Below are 14682 nucleotides of genomic sequence, written 5' to 3'. Positions count from 1 at the left end.
GAAAATGATTTCAGTACAATAAGAGTAGATAAGCAAGCCCTGCTACAATATGTGCAGCTGGTATTAGTCCTTGTGTATGTGTCTAGCTAATTACCGTATTTTCTCGCATATAACGCGTGCGTTATACGTGGTTTTTACGTACCGCGCATACCCTCGCACGTTATACGCGTGAGCGCGTTGTACAAAATTTTTTTAACATAGTTCCCCCCCCCCCGACGTCCGATTCACCCCCCGCAGGACCGCTCGCACGCACCCCCACCCCGAAGGACCGCTCGCACGCACTCCCACCCGCACCCGCACCCCCACAGCCTCCCGATCCCCCCCATCATGTAGAAGCTCCTACCGGTGTCCTGCTGCTTCCTCTTGGTGGTCCCGACACCCGACACGATCGGGGCAAGAGGGAGCTCAAGCCCTCTTGCCCCAGCCAACCGCGGCACACCCGAAACGATCGGGGCAAGAGGGAGCTCAAGCCCTCTTGCCCCAGCCAACCGCGGCACACCCGACACGATCGGGGCAAGAGGGAGCCCAAGCCCTCTTGCCCCGCCGACTCCCCAACTCACCGACAATATCGGGCCAGGAGGGAGCCCAAGTCCTCCTGGCCCTGGCGACCCCCCCCCCCCCCGCTAGTTGTTCCGGCCAGGAGGGAGCCCAAACCCTCCTGGCCACGGCGACCCCCTACCCCCACCCCGCACTACATTACGGGCAGGAGGGATCCCAGGCCCTCCTGCCCTCGACGCAAACCCCCCTCCCCCCAACGACCGACCCCCAAGAACCTCCGACCCCCCCCCCCAGCCGACCCGCGACCCCCCTGGCCGACCCCCACGACACCCCCATCCCCCTTCCCCGTACCTTTGTGTAGTTGGCCGGACAGACGGGAGTCAAACTCGCCTGTCCGGCAGGCAGCCAATGACGGAATGAGGCCGGATTGGCCCATCTGTCCCAAAGCTCCGCCTACTGGTGGGGCCTAAGGCGCCTGGGCCAATCAGAATAGGCCCGGGAGCCTTAGGTCCCACCTGGGGGCGGGGCCTGAGGCACATGGGTCCAACCTGACCATGTGCCCAAGGCCCTGCCCCCAGGAGGCTTGAGCTCCCTCTTACCCCGATCGTGTCGGGGGTGCCGCGGTTGGCTGGGGCTAGAGGGCTTGAGCTCCCTCTTGCCCCGATCGTGTCGGGGAGTCGGGACTGCCAAGAGGAAGCAGCAGGACACCGGTAGGAGCTTCTACATGATGGGGGGGGTCGGGAGCCTGTGCGAGCGATCCTTCAGGGTAGGGGTGCGGGTGGGAGTGCGTGCGAGCGGTCCTTCGGGGTGCGGGTGCATGCAAGCGGTCCTTCGCGGTGAGGGTGCGAGCGGTCCTGCGGGGGGGGGGATGTGAATCGGACGTCGGGGGGGGGGGCATCAGGCTTTCAGGGTGGGGACAGGACTTCAAGAGGGAGAGGAGAGTCGGGGCGGGCGAAAGGAGAGTCGGGGTGGCCAGAGGAGAGTCGGGGCGGGCGAAAGGAGAGTTGGGCGGCGACGGGAGAGTCGGGCAGCATGCGCAGTATACGGGTGTGCGCGGTATATAAAAATTTCTGTACATAGATTTGTGTTTTTCGCGTGCTATACCCGTGTGCGCGTTTTACACGGGTGCGCGTTATCTACGTGAAAATACGGTAGTTGCTTCTTCAATTAAAAGCTTGGGAAAGCCAAGCCTTTGTGTGCTTCTTGAAGTAGAAATAATCTTGTTGTGGGGGCTACTCCAGAGAATGGGTGCCATATTTTGTGATTTCTTTTAGAGAGGATGCGTTAAGGATATTTTTGGGGAAGTGTATAGAGAGATTCTGTTCTCGAAAAACACTGGCTCATTTATTTTAAGGGCCTTAAAGATCAGACATGAGTTTTAAATTTAGCCCTGTATAGCCCTGTATTGTACTGGTAACCAGTGAAGTTTTTGCAGGAATGGTATGATGTGATCACATTATTTACAACCTTCCATCAGTTATGCTGCAGCATTCTAAATCAACTGGAGTTGATACTAGAGAATGACACGGGCAAAAAATTTGTCCCTGTCTCTGTCCTGTCCCCGTGAGCTCGGTCCCTGTCCCGTCCCCACAAATTGTCTGATCCCATCCGTCCAAGCCTCAAATAGTTATGATTTTATATTGAACTTATTTATATTAAAGTATAAAAAGAAACAATATTCTGTACAATTATCATTTTATAAACCCAAATAATACAGAGCAAGGATCAAGCAAACCCCTGAGTCCCCTCTCCTTTACATATATTCCCTCCACTGTTAAGAAAATGGAATAAGCCAAATTATTACAGAATACTACACAGAAATATCATGCTAACCGCAGTTACACATGACAGGAATAGTGTTAGGGGAGTGCAGCTAAAGAAGCACAGCCTGGGCTTTGTGGTCCCCAGTTATGTCTAATACCAGCTCTAGCAGGATACATATTTCAAATCTGATATATTCTAATCACAAAATAGAAAATAAAATTATTTTTTCTACCTTTTGTTGTCTCATTTTATTCTTCAAATCATGTTGGTCTCAGGCGCTGACATTTAATTTGTCTTCTCCTAACTCACTTGTCAGGGTCTAATGACCATTTGACATTTCTTCTTTCTCCATCCTTACCATCCATCTTCTGTCTCTGTGTATGTATTGTTCCCCATGTTCAGCATCTCCCTTCTCTATATCTCCTATACGTTCCTTTCTAGTATTTCCCCTGTGCCCATCTCCCTGCCTTCATCATCTCACCATTCTGTGAGAGTAGGGAAAAAGAGAGAGAGATCCAGGCTGCATCTCTCCCACTCCCTCTACTGCCACATCCAACATTTCTCCCTCTCTCATCCCCCAGATCATGTGCAGCATTTTTCACCCTTGGCCACCAGCTCCATGCCCAACATTTCTCCTTCTATCACTCCTCTCTAGTACCATGCCACACCTCTCCCTCCATCACTATGTCCAACATTCCTCCCCCTTGCATCCCCTTTAATCTGTCCCTCTGTTCCCTCTCCACCACCATATCCAATATTTCTCCCTCTCATCCTTCTCTTCCCCATTTATCTCAATCTCACTCCTCTCTCTCTATTCCCAACAAATTTCCTCTTTCTTCCTTTCCAAATGTGCACCATCTATTTCCCTCTCACTTACACACTCATGCCCAACAATTCTCCCTTTCTACTCCCTCCCTTGTGTCCCAAGTTCATGCCCCCTCCTTCGGTTTCCCGAGTTCGTGTCCCCCTCTATGCCTTCCAGCCTTTGTCCCAAATTCGTGCCCCTCCCATGTCCCAACACACTCCTCTCCCACCCCCCCATCATTTGTCCCACGCTATCCCTTCTCTTACTTACTTGTTCCCTTCAGGGCCATCCAGCTGCTCCTTCTTGTCTTCAACACCAGATTACTTCTTTGCTGGGACAATGCGCAGTGGCTCTTACATGCGGCACTCGCTTCCGGGTCAGCCACATGCAGCATGTAAGAGTCGCTACGCGCTGTCCGGCAAACAAGTGCAGCTGACACTGAAGACAAGCAGGAGCAGCCAAGCTGGAAGGAGGATAATTGAGGTAACTGGGATCCCTGGCTGACCAGAAAGGCTTCCCTCTGACATCAGCTCTGACATCAGAAGGAAGCCCTCGTGTTGGCTTTGGCAGAGGAGACCTTGTTTATAAATGGAACCCCCGGTGGCAAACGCATTGGGTACGAGGATAGGGGACTGTTCCACCTGTGATAGGGAGGGAGGGTGGCTGCTAGACTCATGAAGGGGGGTGCTGCTGCTGATTCGGAGGGGAAGGAAGGGAGGCAACTCAGCAGATCCTTTACTGCAGGGACAAGGCCATTCACCACTCCACAGGGCAGTGAATAGCCTTGTCCTCGTACCCAGTTAATTGTTTTCCCTGTCCTAGTGGGCTAGCCGCAGGTAACAGTCACCATATCATTCTCTAGTTGGTACAAACCCTTTCTAGAGTGCACTGAAGTAATCCAGCTTTGATGTTATCATGGTGTGATAAGATCTGTGACAAGACTTACCTTCACGATGTATGAGAACAGACAGTACCAAATCCCTTCAAAAATTAATGTGATGCACACAAAATAACACCTCAAGGTGACACGCTATTGTTAAAGAGTAATAGCAATAGTAATCTTTACAACGAGACCAGGGATCTCAAGCGTCTGTGGTTAACCCTTTAGAGCTAATCATGAAAAGTAACCAACAAGCAGACTATCATCAGTCCCATTCGTCTCTTTTAGGGTTTCCGTAAATTATTAATTGCACAGACAGACATTGTCATTGGCTACAGTATATAAGGTTTACTCCTCATCAGTTGGTATTTCTATGTCTTCTATGAATAAGCTGAAAGAAGCAGAAGGTAAAATGCACTTGCAGACTTTCACCAAATGTTGCAGTGACTGGGAGGTAGATTTGCATATGGCCTTGGGACACTGGGATGTGTTAAAAAGTCTCAAGTTCATACCTTCCCTGACCCAGAGTGCTTGGTTATGAGAGACCTATTATTTAGTGTTTTTGCGTGCCTATTTCATACAAAACAACTATTTTATAGAGGGGGCATCCAGGCACCCACCTGCCTGAAGTGTGGGCAGGCTAATAATACATTTGGCCATGCCTTCTGGACCTACTCGGCCATTAAAAGATTTTGGCACCATGTAGTGATTTCTATGTCTGATTTGGTGGGCAGGCCCCTACAGGACACTCTTTCTCAATTGGTATTAGAGTTGCCTGCGGCATTTGACCACTGGGGCCGGGGACATCTGATCTTATGTGGGGCGATGTGCCTGTTGGCCTGAAATTGCATATTGCAGAATTGGACAGTGGCAGACCCCCCCAACCCAGCCTTTTGGCACTGGTATAACCAACTGGCAATATGGGAGGCTCGAGATGCAAGGGGGATACGGAAGAGGAAGCTTATCTTTTTGAAACTTGGGACCCTTACATTCATTTTTTACATCCAAGGGGCAGAGCCTTTTGTTAAACATATTGTGTTAGCCCCCTTCAGCTCCTCCATAGCTGTGATAGTGGGGGAAGCTACCCTATTTTGGCCGGGAGGTGGGTGGGATGTGGAAGTGTGGGGTGGGAGAGGGGGTTTATTGGGAAGGGGGGGATATGACTATTTGATGAACTGGTGGGTTTAATTTTCTCCATATAGTGCTGAATTTGTACCTGTGCAATGTTTTAAAGTCATCATTAACATTGTATTTTCATAAAAGACAGGGAGGGGTATGCTGGGGGGAGGGGAAGGGGGAGTTGGGGGTATAACAAGCTAAAAATGTTTGATGACTACAGCATTATTATTCTTTGTTATGCTGATGCAGTCTGGCTATATTGCATACTTGATGCCATGATTGTTGTTGTTCAATGGATATCAGTTGTCGTCAATAAAATTGTTTGAACGTAAATCCTAAGATGGCAATAACTGGTTTAAACCTTTGGAAATCACTGCCTTTGTGAGGTGTCACTGAGTTATGTCACTACAGTAAAAAAAAAAAATATATATATATACATTTACTATAAGCTCCCTTTCTGTCTTTAAATTGTATGTAATCTCTTTTCAGATTTCCAAGGACCTAATTGACCTCCAGATTGAGACAAATAAATTGAGGGAGCAGTATGAGGCAGAAACCTTTGAACTCAAGAACACAGTAAGATGTTTTTTTGGTTCATAAAGTGAATTTGAGTTTCATTCATTCCGCTGATTGTGTGGTAAAACCTGTGGGTCTGATATTCAAAGCAATTTAACCATTTTAGATACATATACATTTGTTATTATCTTGATAGATTTATCAAGTGTTGTTTGTAAATCTAAGTATCACTTTTATTGTACACTTGTTGAAAAATAAAAAATGAATAAAGAGAAAAAAAACAAAGCAATTTAACCAAACAGAAAAGGCTCCCTTCTGGTTAAATACTTCTCAGCATCTCCATTGTTGGTAATCAGCAGCACTTAACAGGTAGCACCTCTGAACATCAGCTCGGATCTCCATGGTACTGCTTGGTTAGTCCTGGGGCAGCATGTGAGTGGAACTGATAAGGAACTAGCTGTTATGTGAGCACTGGCCATATTCAATGTCAGCTAAGCAGGAAGACAGGACTGCACAAAAGGCAATCCTATCTTTGCCTGCTTGCTGTTTGGATGCTGTCACCCATGTAGTTTCCAGGTTGGTGGCTATCCTCAGATATTCAATGCTGGTGCTTGAATAGAACCTGGCATAGAATAGAAGGACTTTATTCTGCCTGAGGTTAACAGTGGCTTAAAATAATAACAATAATATAAGGGTTGTGGGGGAAAGATGGATAGGGTCTGACATGTGTAGATGTGGGGTGAGAGAGGTGGCAGGCAGAGGAGCAGGGCTGGTTAGGTGAGAGACACAGGCAGGCAGGTAATACAGCACTCAGCAACTCTCCAGTAATTCAGACAAATGCTCACTTCTTGCTTTCCAATTTCCTATACAACCAAATCGCTAGCACAGTGTGCCGCAAACTTTTAAAGCTGCGGCACACTAATCTCGGGGTTGCAGCTGGAGGGTACCCCACAATGCGTGGACATTGATGTGATGACATCACGCACATGTGTGATGTCATCATATTGACGTCTGCGCATGTGCAGATGTCCTGCAGCTGTGGCCCTAAGCCGGAGAAGGAGTAGAGGTGCTGGTGCTGTCTGGTTGACTGACTACATAACATGCCTCTCACCGTGAGTCAGCTGGCACTGGCACCTCTTTTTCTCATTGGCATCTTGTAGCACACCTCTAATTTGCCGGGGCACACAGTTTGCGATACACTGCGCTGGTGGGTCAAAAGACAAGTTGTTCCTCACTTTATTTGCTTTTAAAACAGGTCTAAATCTGGGCATGTTATGGGACTCTCAAATAAATCCTTTTGCTATCTGTTATCGTTCCAAGACATACATTCCCTCAGGCTGCCCATATCATGCCTACATTATGCCCATGGAATGCCCATTTTACAGACATCTTGATTTCGATGACTAGCACCATGAGTTTTTTTGTTTTTTTTTAATGGAACTTATCTTAAGACTCCTACATTCAAAAGTTAAGAGATCTGGAAGGGGCTGTGAAGATCATATTGGAACTTATGGCTTGGAAGATTTTTACCTTGGTGAGTCAAAGGGGTCTCATTATCCAAGACCAATTGTGGATTGGTAAGGGGCCCAATAGACCTGATTATGATATAGGGACAGGAAGAAAAGTGACTGTGCTGGTATAAGAGAGAAGAAACTCCAATTATGTGAACGACTGGCAGAAGGAATGCCCTTTAGCATGGATTGACAGAAGACTGCTATAAAACAGGCATATTCAAGTTTCAAGTTTTATTAAGATATGTTATCTACGGAATATCATATTTCAATACGTATAACATTTTTTAAAAAGAGGAGGACAAAACAAAACATTGAATACAAATTAAATGCGTTCTAATACATAACTGGTACATAAGGCAAGGGGGATGAACTACAATCTTTAGAGAAAGAATAGAAACATTTAGGGAAGAACACATTTGGTGGGGACACAAAAGAAATAAAAGGATAATTTTGCAACCTACTCGTAGGATTGATTAAGGTCTAAAAGATTTAGTGATTGGTAAATTATGCTGTCTATGTTTCAAATGCGTTCTTATAATTATATATTATTCAAAAGTACAGTTGCTTGAAGGCCATTCGGAAAGCGGCATGGGCCCAAGCAGGAGCATGTAAAGCTTGGGCCTGATGTCCATGCTCCTGATTTGTGTGCCTGCTGCCCAGAAATAGTGGGTGGAAAAAAAAGTGCGTCGTATGGAGCAAAAAAATACAGTATATTCATCTTGAGTCTGCTAGATGAATGGTGTTTTGTTGTGCTTTAAATTGGCTTCGGGTTGAGGCCAGAGAACTATTTTGTTTAAGACCAAGCCTAAAGCCAGGTAGTTCTATCAAGCATTTGGTTAGACCTCTAGTGGTGTAGAGTGGTGAACTGAGTGGCAAAGGTTTATAGAATTTTATAATGTTAATTCTTTGTTATTGTTTGATCATCATTGATTATAAAGATTTGTTTGGTTTTATATTGTAAATTGTCAATATTGTAAACTGCTTTAGTGTTGAATTGAATAGCAGAATGGGAAGCACAGAGGATGAGGTAAGAGCGATTAATGTAGCTGGATTTAAAAAAGGTTTGGACAAATTCCTTGAGGAAAAGTCCATAGTCTGCTGTTGAGACAGACATGTGTAAGGCCATTATTATGTTCTTAGTACACTAAACTGAACTAAATTATTCCTTCTGCAATGTAGTTAATTTTCATGTTGTGGATGCATTATGCTTCTTGGATATGCATGATATACATACTAATTCAGGGGTGTCAAAGTCCCTTCTCGAGGGCCGCAATCCAGTTGGGTTTTCAGGATTTCCCCAATGAATATGCATGAGATTTATTAGCATATAATGAAAGCAGTGCATGCAAATAGATCTCATGCATATTCATTGGGGAAATCCTGAAAACCCGACTGGATTGCAGCCCTTGAGGAGGGACTTTGACACCCCTAAAGCAAGTCTATCTTACCTGGAAGCCCCTCGTATATTAATACCACTCCTGCCTTTTTCTGAGTAGAAGACGCTGAATATACCTGCCCCATTTATCTTTTCTTCTCCTTAGCATGTTCCTTCTCATGAAGTATAGGCAGCAATGAAGTTCCTTAAACAAGGTTAAGAACTGAACCTGTGAACTTGCAGTGACAGAGTTACTTTGAGAAACTTTATTTCAAAACCCAAGCCACTGCTTTGGAAAACTGAAAATTGATCCTGCCTAAGTATATAGGCTTTTCTGTGTGGGGGCAGAACTTGCCCTTCTCTTTCCTCTCTCTCTTTCTCTCATGCACATTGTGAGTGCCAGTTTAGAAGGTTACTGTTATAACTATTATTTGTAGATTTTGACCTTAGAGAACCATATCATGGAACTGAAATTCCATAAAGAGAAGCTGACTAATGAGCATGAGACTGCACGGGAACGTTTGAAAGCTGTGGAAACTAATCGCAAGGAGCTGGCTGATGAGTACATTGTGCTTAAGAGCAATTATCTAGCTCTGAGCAAGGAACATGAACGAGAGGTGAGTTTAGAACTGGCATGTTGTCTACTCCCCACATTTGCTCTGTGCTGCTCTGGTATGGTTTGCTTGTTCTCATGCTGTGTGCTACATTTCAGTGCATTCATAATTACTGCTCTTAGTCACTCTGCTGTCATCCATTGTACCTGGGTGTGCTTTCCTTTGAGTGTCTTCTATATACTAAAGGTGTGCTCTGAATTTTGTTGTTTTGTTTTTGTTTCCTTTATTGTTATATTTATTTTGCTTGCTTGTTTCATTAAATTTAAATAAGTCGATGGCACCTAACACATACCACTTCTAGTGTTCTTTCTCTACCTGCTGTCAGTGTACTTTCCTTTCAGTGTATTTTCTACATTTGCTATTCCTCCAAGACTTCATAGCTACCAATTTATCCATTTCCAGGAGGGATGTTTTAGGCTAGTCCTGCACTTTTGACAACTGTATCCTGATATATTATGGGCCTCACAGCACTGATTTCAAAGGGGAGAATCAAAAACCACAAATACCACACTACTTGGACTGTAAATTCAAACATAGGAGTAGCCTAAAATAATTTATCTCTTGTAGTTCAAATGATAATAATATTTATTTTTATATACTGCTCAACCAGGAGCTTACGCCTTATGATATTCTGCTGATTTAATAATTTGTCATATTAAGAGTTATATATAAAGTTTTATAAGTCAGCTGTAAAGTTCCATTTCCTGCCACCATTTCCCACCCCTTCCATCCCCACTCCACCACATCACAAGATACAGTACAGTAGATTCAGTTTGGTATTAAAACAGGGGCCATAGCTTTATTCCATGTGTAAAAACATACCACCTATGACTTAATCCCTTTCTCCCCTGCTACTCCAAATTCACTCTCTGGCACAGTCTACATTACTTCTCTTTAATATTCCTGTCACAGAGGTACCAAGTTACCCATTTCCAGGGTGAAGATTTTGAGACCACTCCATCCTGGTGCATTATGGGACTTGCAGTACTGGTTTCAGTGGGCAGGATCAGGCACCACAAAACCCATAGAGCTTTGGGATGTAAGTTCAAACTCAAGAAGAGTCAAGATGTCTCTAGTCTGGAACTGGGAAATTTAGCATGTCTGCATCAGCTCTATTGTCAATTTTTATATCATTATGCCACTTTATATTAACCCTCCATCAGTAGCTTACTGACTTGGATAGGGTTACCAGATCTCCAGGAAAACCCAGATATGTCCTCTTTTTAGAGGACTGTCTGGGTGCCTGGATGGATTTCCAAAACCTGGCAGTTTGTCCTGGTTTTGGAAGGCCATATGTCCGGGTTTTGAAAGGCCATGAGCTTGGGGTCACGTCTGGAAAGCCACCTAGCTTGCACTGATGTGATGTGATGATATCACACACATGCGCGCAAGCATGTCACATCCATACATGCTCAGAGTCCCTCCAGACATGCCCTGGACTAAGGGAAGAAGAGTTGGGTTTGTGTGGGGGCAGGGATAGGGGTGGAATGGCGTGTGGCTGGAGGTACAATGGGGTGGGGCTGGAGGTAGGATGGAGCAGGGCCACATGTTCTCTTTTTTGCACAAACAAATCTGGTAACCTTAAGCTTGGGTATCCACTCCCCTGAAACTGTGGCATGCTTTCCTTCCTAATGTTCCCCTTTCCATTTCATCCACTGGAGGAGGAAAAGAGAGCAAGTTATCTGGCTTCAACTTGATCCACTTCCTGACCAGCTCCTCAAGCTGAAAACTTCTTTTCAGCAAGAAGAAGAGTTGCCAAATGGTAGAACCACATCAGTTTAGAGTGACTGTCCATTCCAGTCTGAGGTCTTCTTCCTACTTGTGGAAAGTACCTAGATTACAGTAATTAGTCCAGCAATATGACACAAACCCAATTTCTCAGTTTGTGACTATATTACCACTGGCAGTAATGTGACTTATGATGTTTGTTCTCCATTCCAATGAGGTCATAATGGGATCTTGATCACGTCACTGCTGTATAACATATATAAATAGCTTAACATCAGTGAATTATTCATAAAGCTAAAATGAGATGAAGCTGCCTTCTCAGAACAACTTACAATCTGTGTGGATGGAGAAGGGAGGAAGATGGTAAGAACAACAGCTCTGAAATATACAACTCTATCAAATTAGTTGTCTTTGTCTATCCATTTCATGAATTGTAGCTATCTTTATGAGAAAACATCAGATTACGTAAATTGTGTTCTGTTCTTAACATATGTAAATCCTGTGTTTTTGCATGGGCTTGCAGGTTATGAAGAATGATGAGCTGAGTATGGAACTACTGAATATGGCCAACAGCAGACGCAGTTTCCAAACACACCAAGACACCTACTTGCAATCCCAAACTCTTGTCAATGAGGCCACAGCTGAACTTGACAGGGTTCGCGCCATGGTCAATCGCTTATCTGCCCGCAAAATTAAGGTATGTATTAAGCACCCCTATCTCAAGACTGAGCTAGTAGAAACTAGGAGCTGATTTTTCTTTCTCTCATTATAGCACTATACAGTACTATATGCTTGAAGAGCATCCTTGGATGTAAGATGAACTTTAATTTCATTCACTTTGAGGAAGGAAAAATAAATTTAGAGGCACTTGATCATAAGGCAAACAGCCAATGTTAGAAGAAAAAAATCATTTGACTTTTTCTCATTAAGTTTTTAAGTATTTATGTTTCATGAACAGTACACACTATTGCTCAATAATGCACCTTTGATAATTAGTGCACATTATTGAGAATATGAACTGTCTATTGACAACAGAAGAGCAAATCTGTTTTGAGTTAAAAAAGAAATGGGAAATGTCATTTCTTGCCTCTTTTCCAGTTTGTACAGCAGTATTCAGATCCAGTGTGAGGCATCATAAAAAAAACGTTTAATTCACCTAGCATGATTACTTCTACTCATAAAATCTAGCCAATACATGGTTAGTTTAAATCTCCCAAGAAACTGACCAAACCTTTTTTTGTTTATGTGCATGTGTTACTGGATCAGCCAGAAGATGTTGTGGCCTCTGAACATGAACGTCGGAAACTGGAGAAAAATGTGAGTGTGGCCATCAAAGGCTTCAGACCCTCCACCTTGTCTGTCACATGTGTAGCAAGTTGCTTCATGTTCCCCCAGTACTTGGGGCTCATTTTCAAAACACAAAGACATCCTAAAAATGGCATAAACTGGCACTTGGACTTTTTTCTTGCGAAAACATCCAAGTGCCGATTTTCAAAACTGACTTTCAGGATGTAATGCTAGGCTTCTTGTCCGTTGAGTGTCCAAAGTTCAAGGGGGTATGTTGGAAACATGTTATTGGCAGGCTTTGGGTGTGCTTAGCACTTGGACATCTTATGGTGATAATTAAACCTTTCCTAAGATGTTCAGGGTACAACTTAGATGTACGGAGCTAGACCTGATTTAAAAGCATCTAAGTGCCAAAAAGGTAACCAAATTGACCAGATGACCACTGGAAGGATTAAATAATGAACACCCCCCCAATACACACTCCCCCCAAAGATCTGAATAAAACAGTATATACCTGTAACTAGAAAAATGGCATCTGGTATGGGAGAGCCTAGTATAGCAGCAAACAGATGTCTGGAGTAACCTGATGGGCAGTGTAGTGAATCATAGAGAGGGGGGACTCAGGCCCATATCCCATTCTAACCACTACATTTATGGTGAAAAGTGTAGACCCACCAAAACTGCCATATAGGTGCCACCTGGAGCCATAATGGCTATTGGGTGGTAGACAGGTGGGCATAGTAGGTTTTTGATGGAGTTTTGGAGGGTTCACTATATATTATAAGGGGGTTATGACGAGATGTACACATGGCACCCTTAATGTGAAATTCACAGCAGTGCCCTCTAACGTGCCCCACTGCTTTGCTGGCATGTCTGTGTGGCCAGTATAGTATAAATGGCCCTACCTTTGTCCAAATGACTTGGGTTTGGACATTTAGAATTTGGACAATTTTTTGTTTGAAAATGGCCAGAAAAGTTAAGCGGTCCTAAGATTGGATGTCCTGACAGCCAAGAAGTCTAAATAGGCCATTTTTGAAAAGAAAAGATAGACATCTAGCAGTTTTGAAAATGGCCATTTTTGGCATCTGAATTTTGGATACACTTCTCAGGATGTCCAAATCAGACTTAGACACACTATTGAAAATGCCCCTCCACATAAACCACTTAGATGTTTTTATTATTTGTGGTATTTCAAATAAACATGGAACATAAAATAGGCATTCTGACTTCACAGTCATGATAAGCTAAAATAGCTGATGGACTTGCACAGAATTAGTTTGTAATCCCAAGTTTAAAAGATTTAGTAAACAAGATAGGGTTTGGTAAATTGGACATGATATAACACCTTGGTGGCTAACATTAACCATTGAACAAAACAAATTCAATTTAAAACACGAACTTCCTCGAAGCTAAAAGAATATCCTGAATTTCCTGAGAGGAAGGAATTTTAGAAATCACAAACTTTTCAATATCTGAGCTGTAAGGGCTAGAGATTTGAGATTATGAAGTAGAAAGTGATCTTCCTGATATTTTAGGAGTTCTGGATAAGGCTCCAAGAATATTGGTGCATTCATATGAATTATATTTGATGAAGCCAGTGAGGTGATATCAGAATGAGAGTTGACTTGTCCTGAATGATCTTTTGAATCATCTTTGATAGTAAAGGAAAAGGAGGAAAAAAAACACATACTGCCTCTTTTACAAAGCCACGCTAGCGGCTGCCATGCGGCAACAGCCCCGAAGCCCTTTAAATCTCTATGGGCTTCGGGACCATTATTGCAGCTTTGTAAAAGAGGCCGAAAGAGTAAGCCCCTGTTGCAGGAGATAGATAAAGCATCATGAGATAATCTGTGTGATGAACAAATTGATCTGGGGATAGCTGTATTTCTTGAATATATTTAAGGCCACTGAATTGTTGAGGGATCACTCATCAGGATCCAGTCTGTGGCTCAATTTTTCCACAGTCTAGTTGTGATCACCTATAGGCTTGTTCATATGGAGACAGCCAAATTCCAAGGTATGATGGCTCCTTTGCATAGTTTTGCACACTGCATTTCTGCTCCTTCCAGACATTCCTATCCAGACAAATTCTTTGACGTAATCCCCCATCTGAACAAAGTTAGTTTTTTTAAAGTCTAGAACCTTTACTTTTGAATGAGCCCTCTCTATACCCATCTTAATATGTACCATGCAGTGATCACTGGATGCGAGATATTAGAAATTCTGACAAAGACTGTCACCATGGCATAGCATTATCTACAGTTTATCCCCCAGTCACTTGTGGAAATGTTGAATGTGAGAAAAACACTGTGAAGGGGTGTCTCTTCTAAAGGTATGCCTCCCATTGCCAGCAGCAGAAAGTGATTTCAGTCACTGCTGTCTTGTGAACTGATTTACTAAGGTTTATCTTCAAGTCTGTATGTGGCAAAAGATCATGGTGAATGAAATGGTAGTATTTGGGGTATACAGGTAGCTATTTTCAAATGCACTAACATTAGCTTTAATTTTATATTTAAGTTATATGTGTACTTCTTTTCACTGGCCTCCATCATTTTGCTCCAGAGAATCTTTATTTTATTCCA

General features: G+C 43.7%; 1 protein-coding gene across 2 annotated transcripts in view; it reads left to right on the top strand.

Annotated features, from left to right (window-relative positions):
* CCDC78 (coiled-coil domain containing 78) overlaps positions 1-14682 on the top strand; it is a 144986-nt gene that overhangs the window by 44683 nt on the left and 85621 nt on the right. For both annotated transcript variants that reach the window (XM_033915014.1, XM_033915013.1), the window contains exons 10-13: positions 5556-5642; positions 8909-9088; positions 11337-11510; positions 12080-12130. In XM_033915014.1, the coding sequence (XP_033770905.1) occupies positions 5556-5642; positions 8909-9088; positions 11337-11510; positions 12080-12130 (492 nt within the window). The remainder of the gene's footprint in view (positions 1-5555; positions 5643-8908; positions 9089-11336; positions 11511-12079; positions 12131-14682) is intronic.

The sequence above is a fragment of the Geotrypetes seraphini genome, chromosome 11 (assembly GCF_902459505.1).
Source record: "Geotrypetes seraphini chromosome 11, aGeoSer1.1, whole genome shotgun sequence".
In the NCBI taxonomy this organism is placed as follows: Eukaryota; Metazoa; Chordata; class Amphibia; order Gymnophiona; family Dermophiidae; genus Geotrypetes; species Geotrypetes seraphini.
This window is presented reverse-complemented; position numbering and strand designations above follow the sequence as displayed.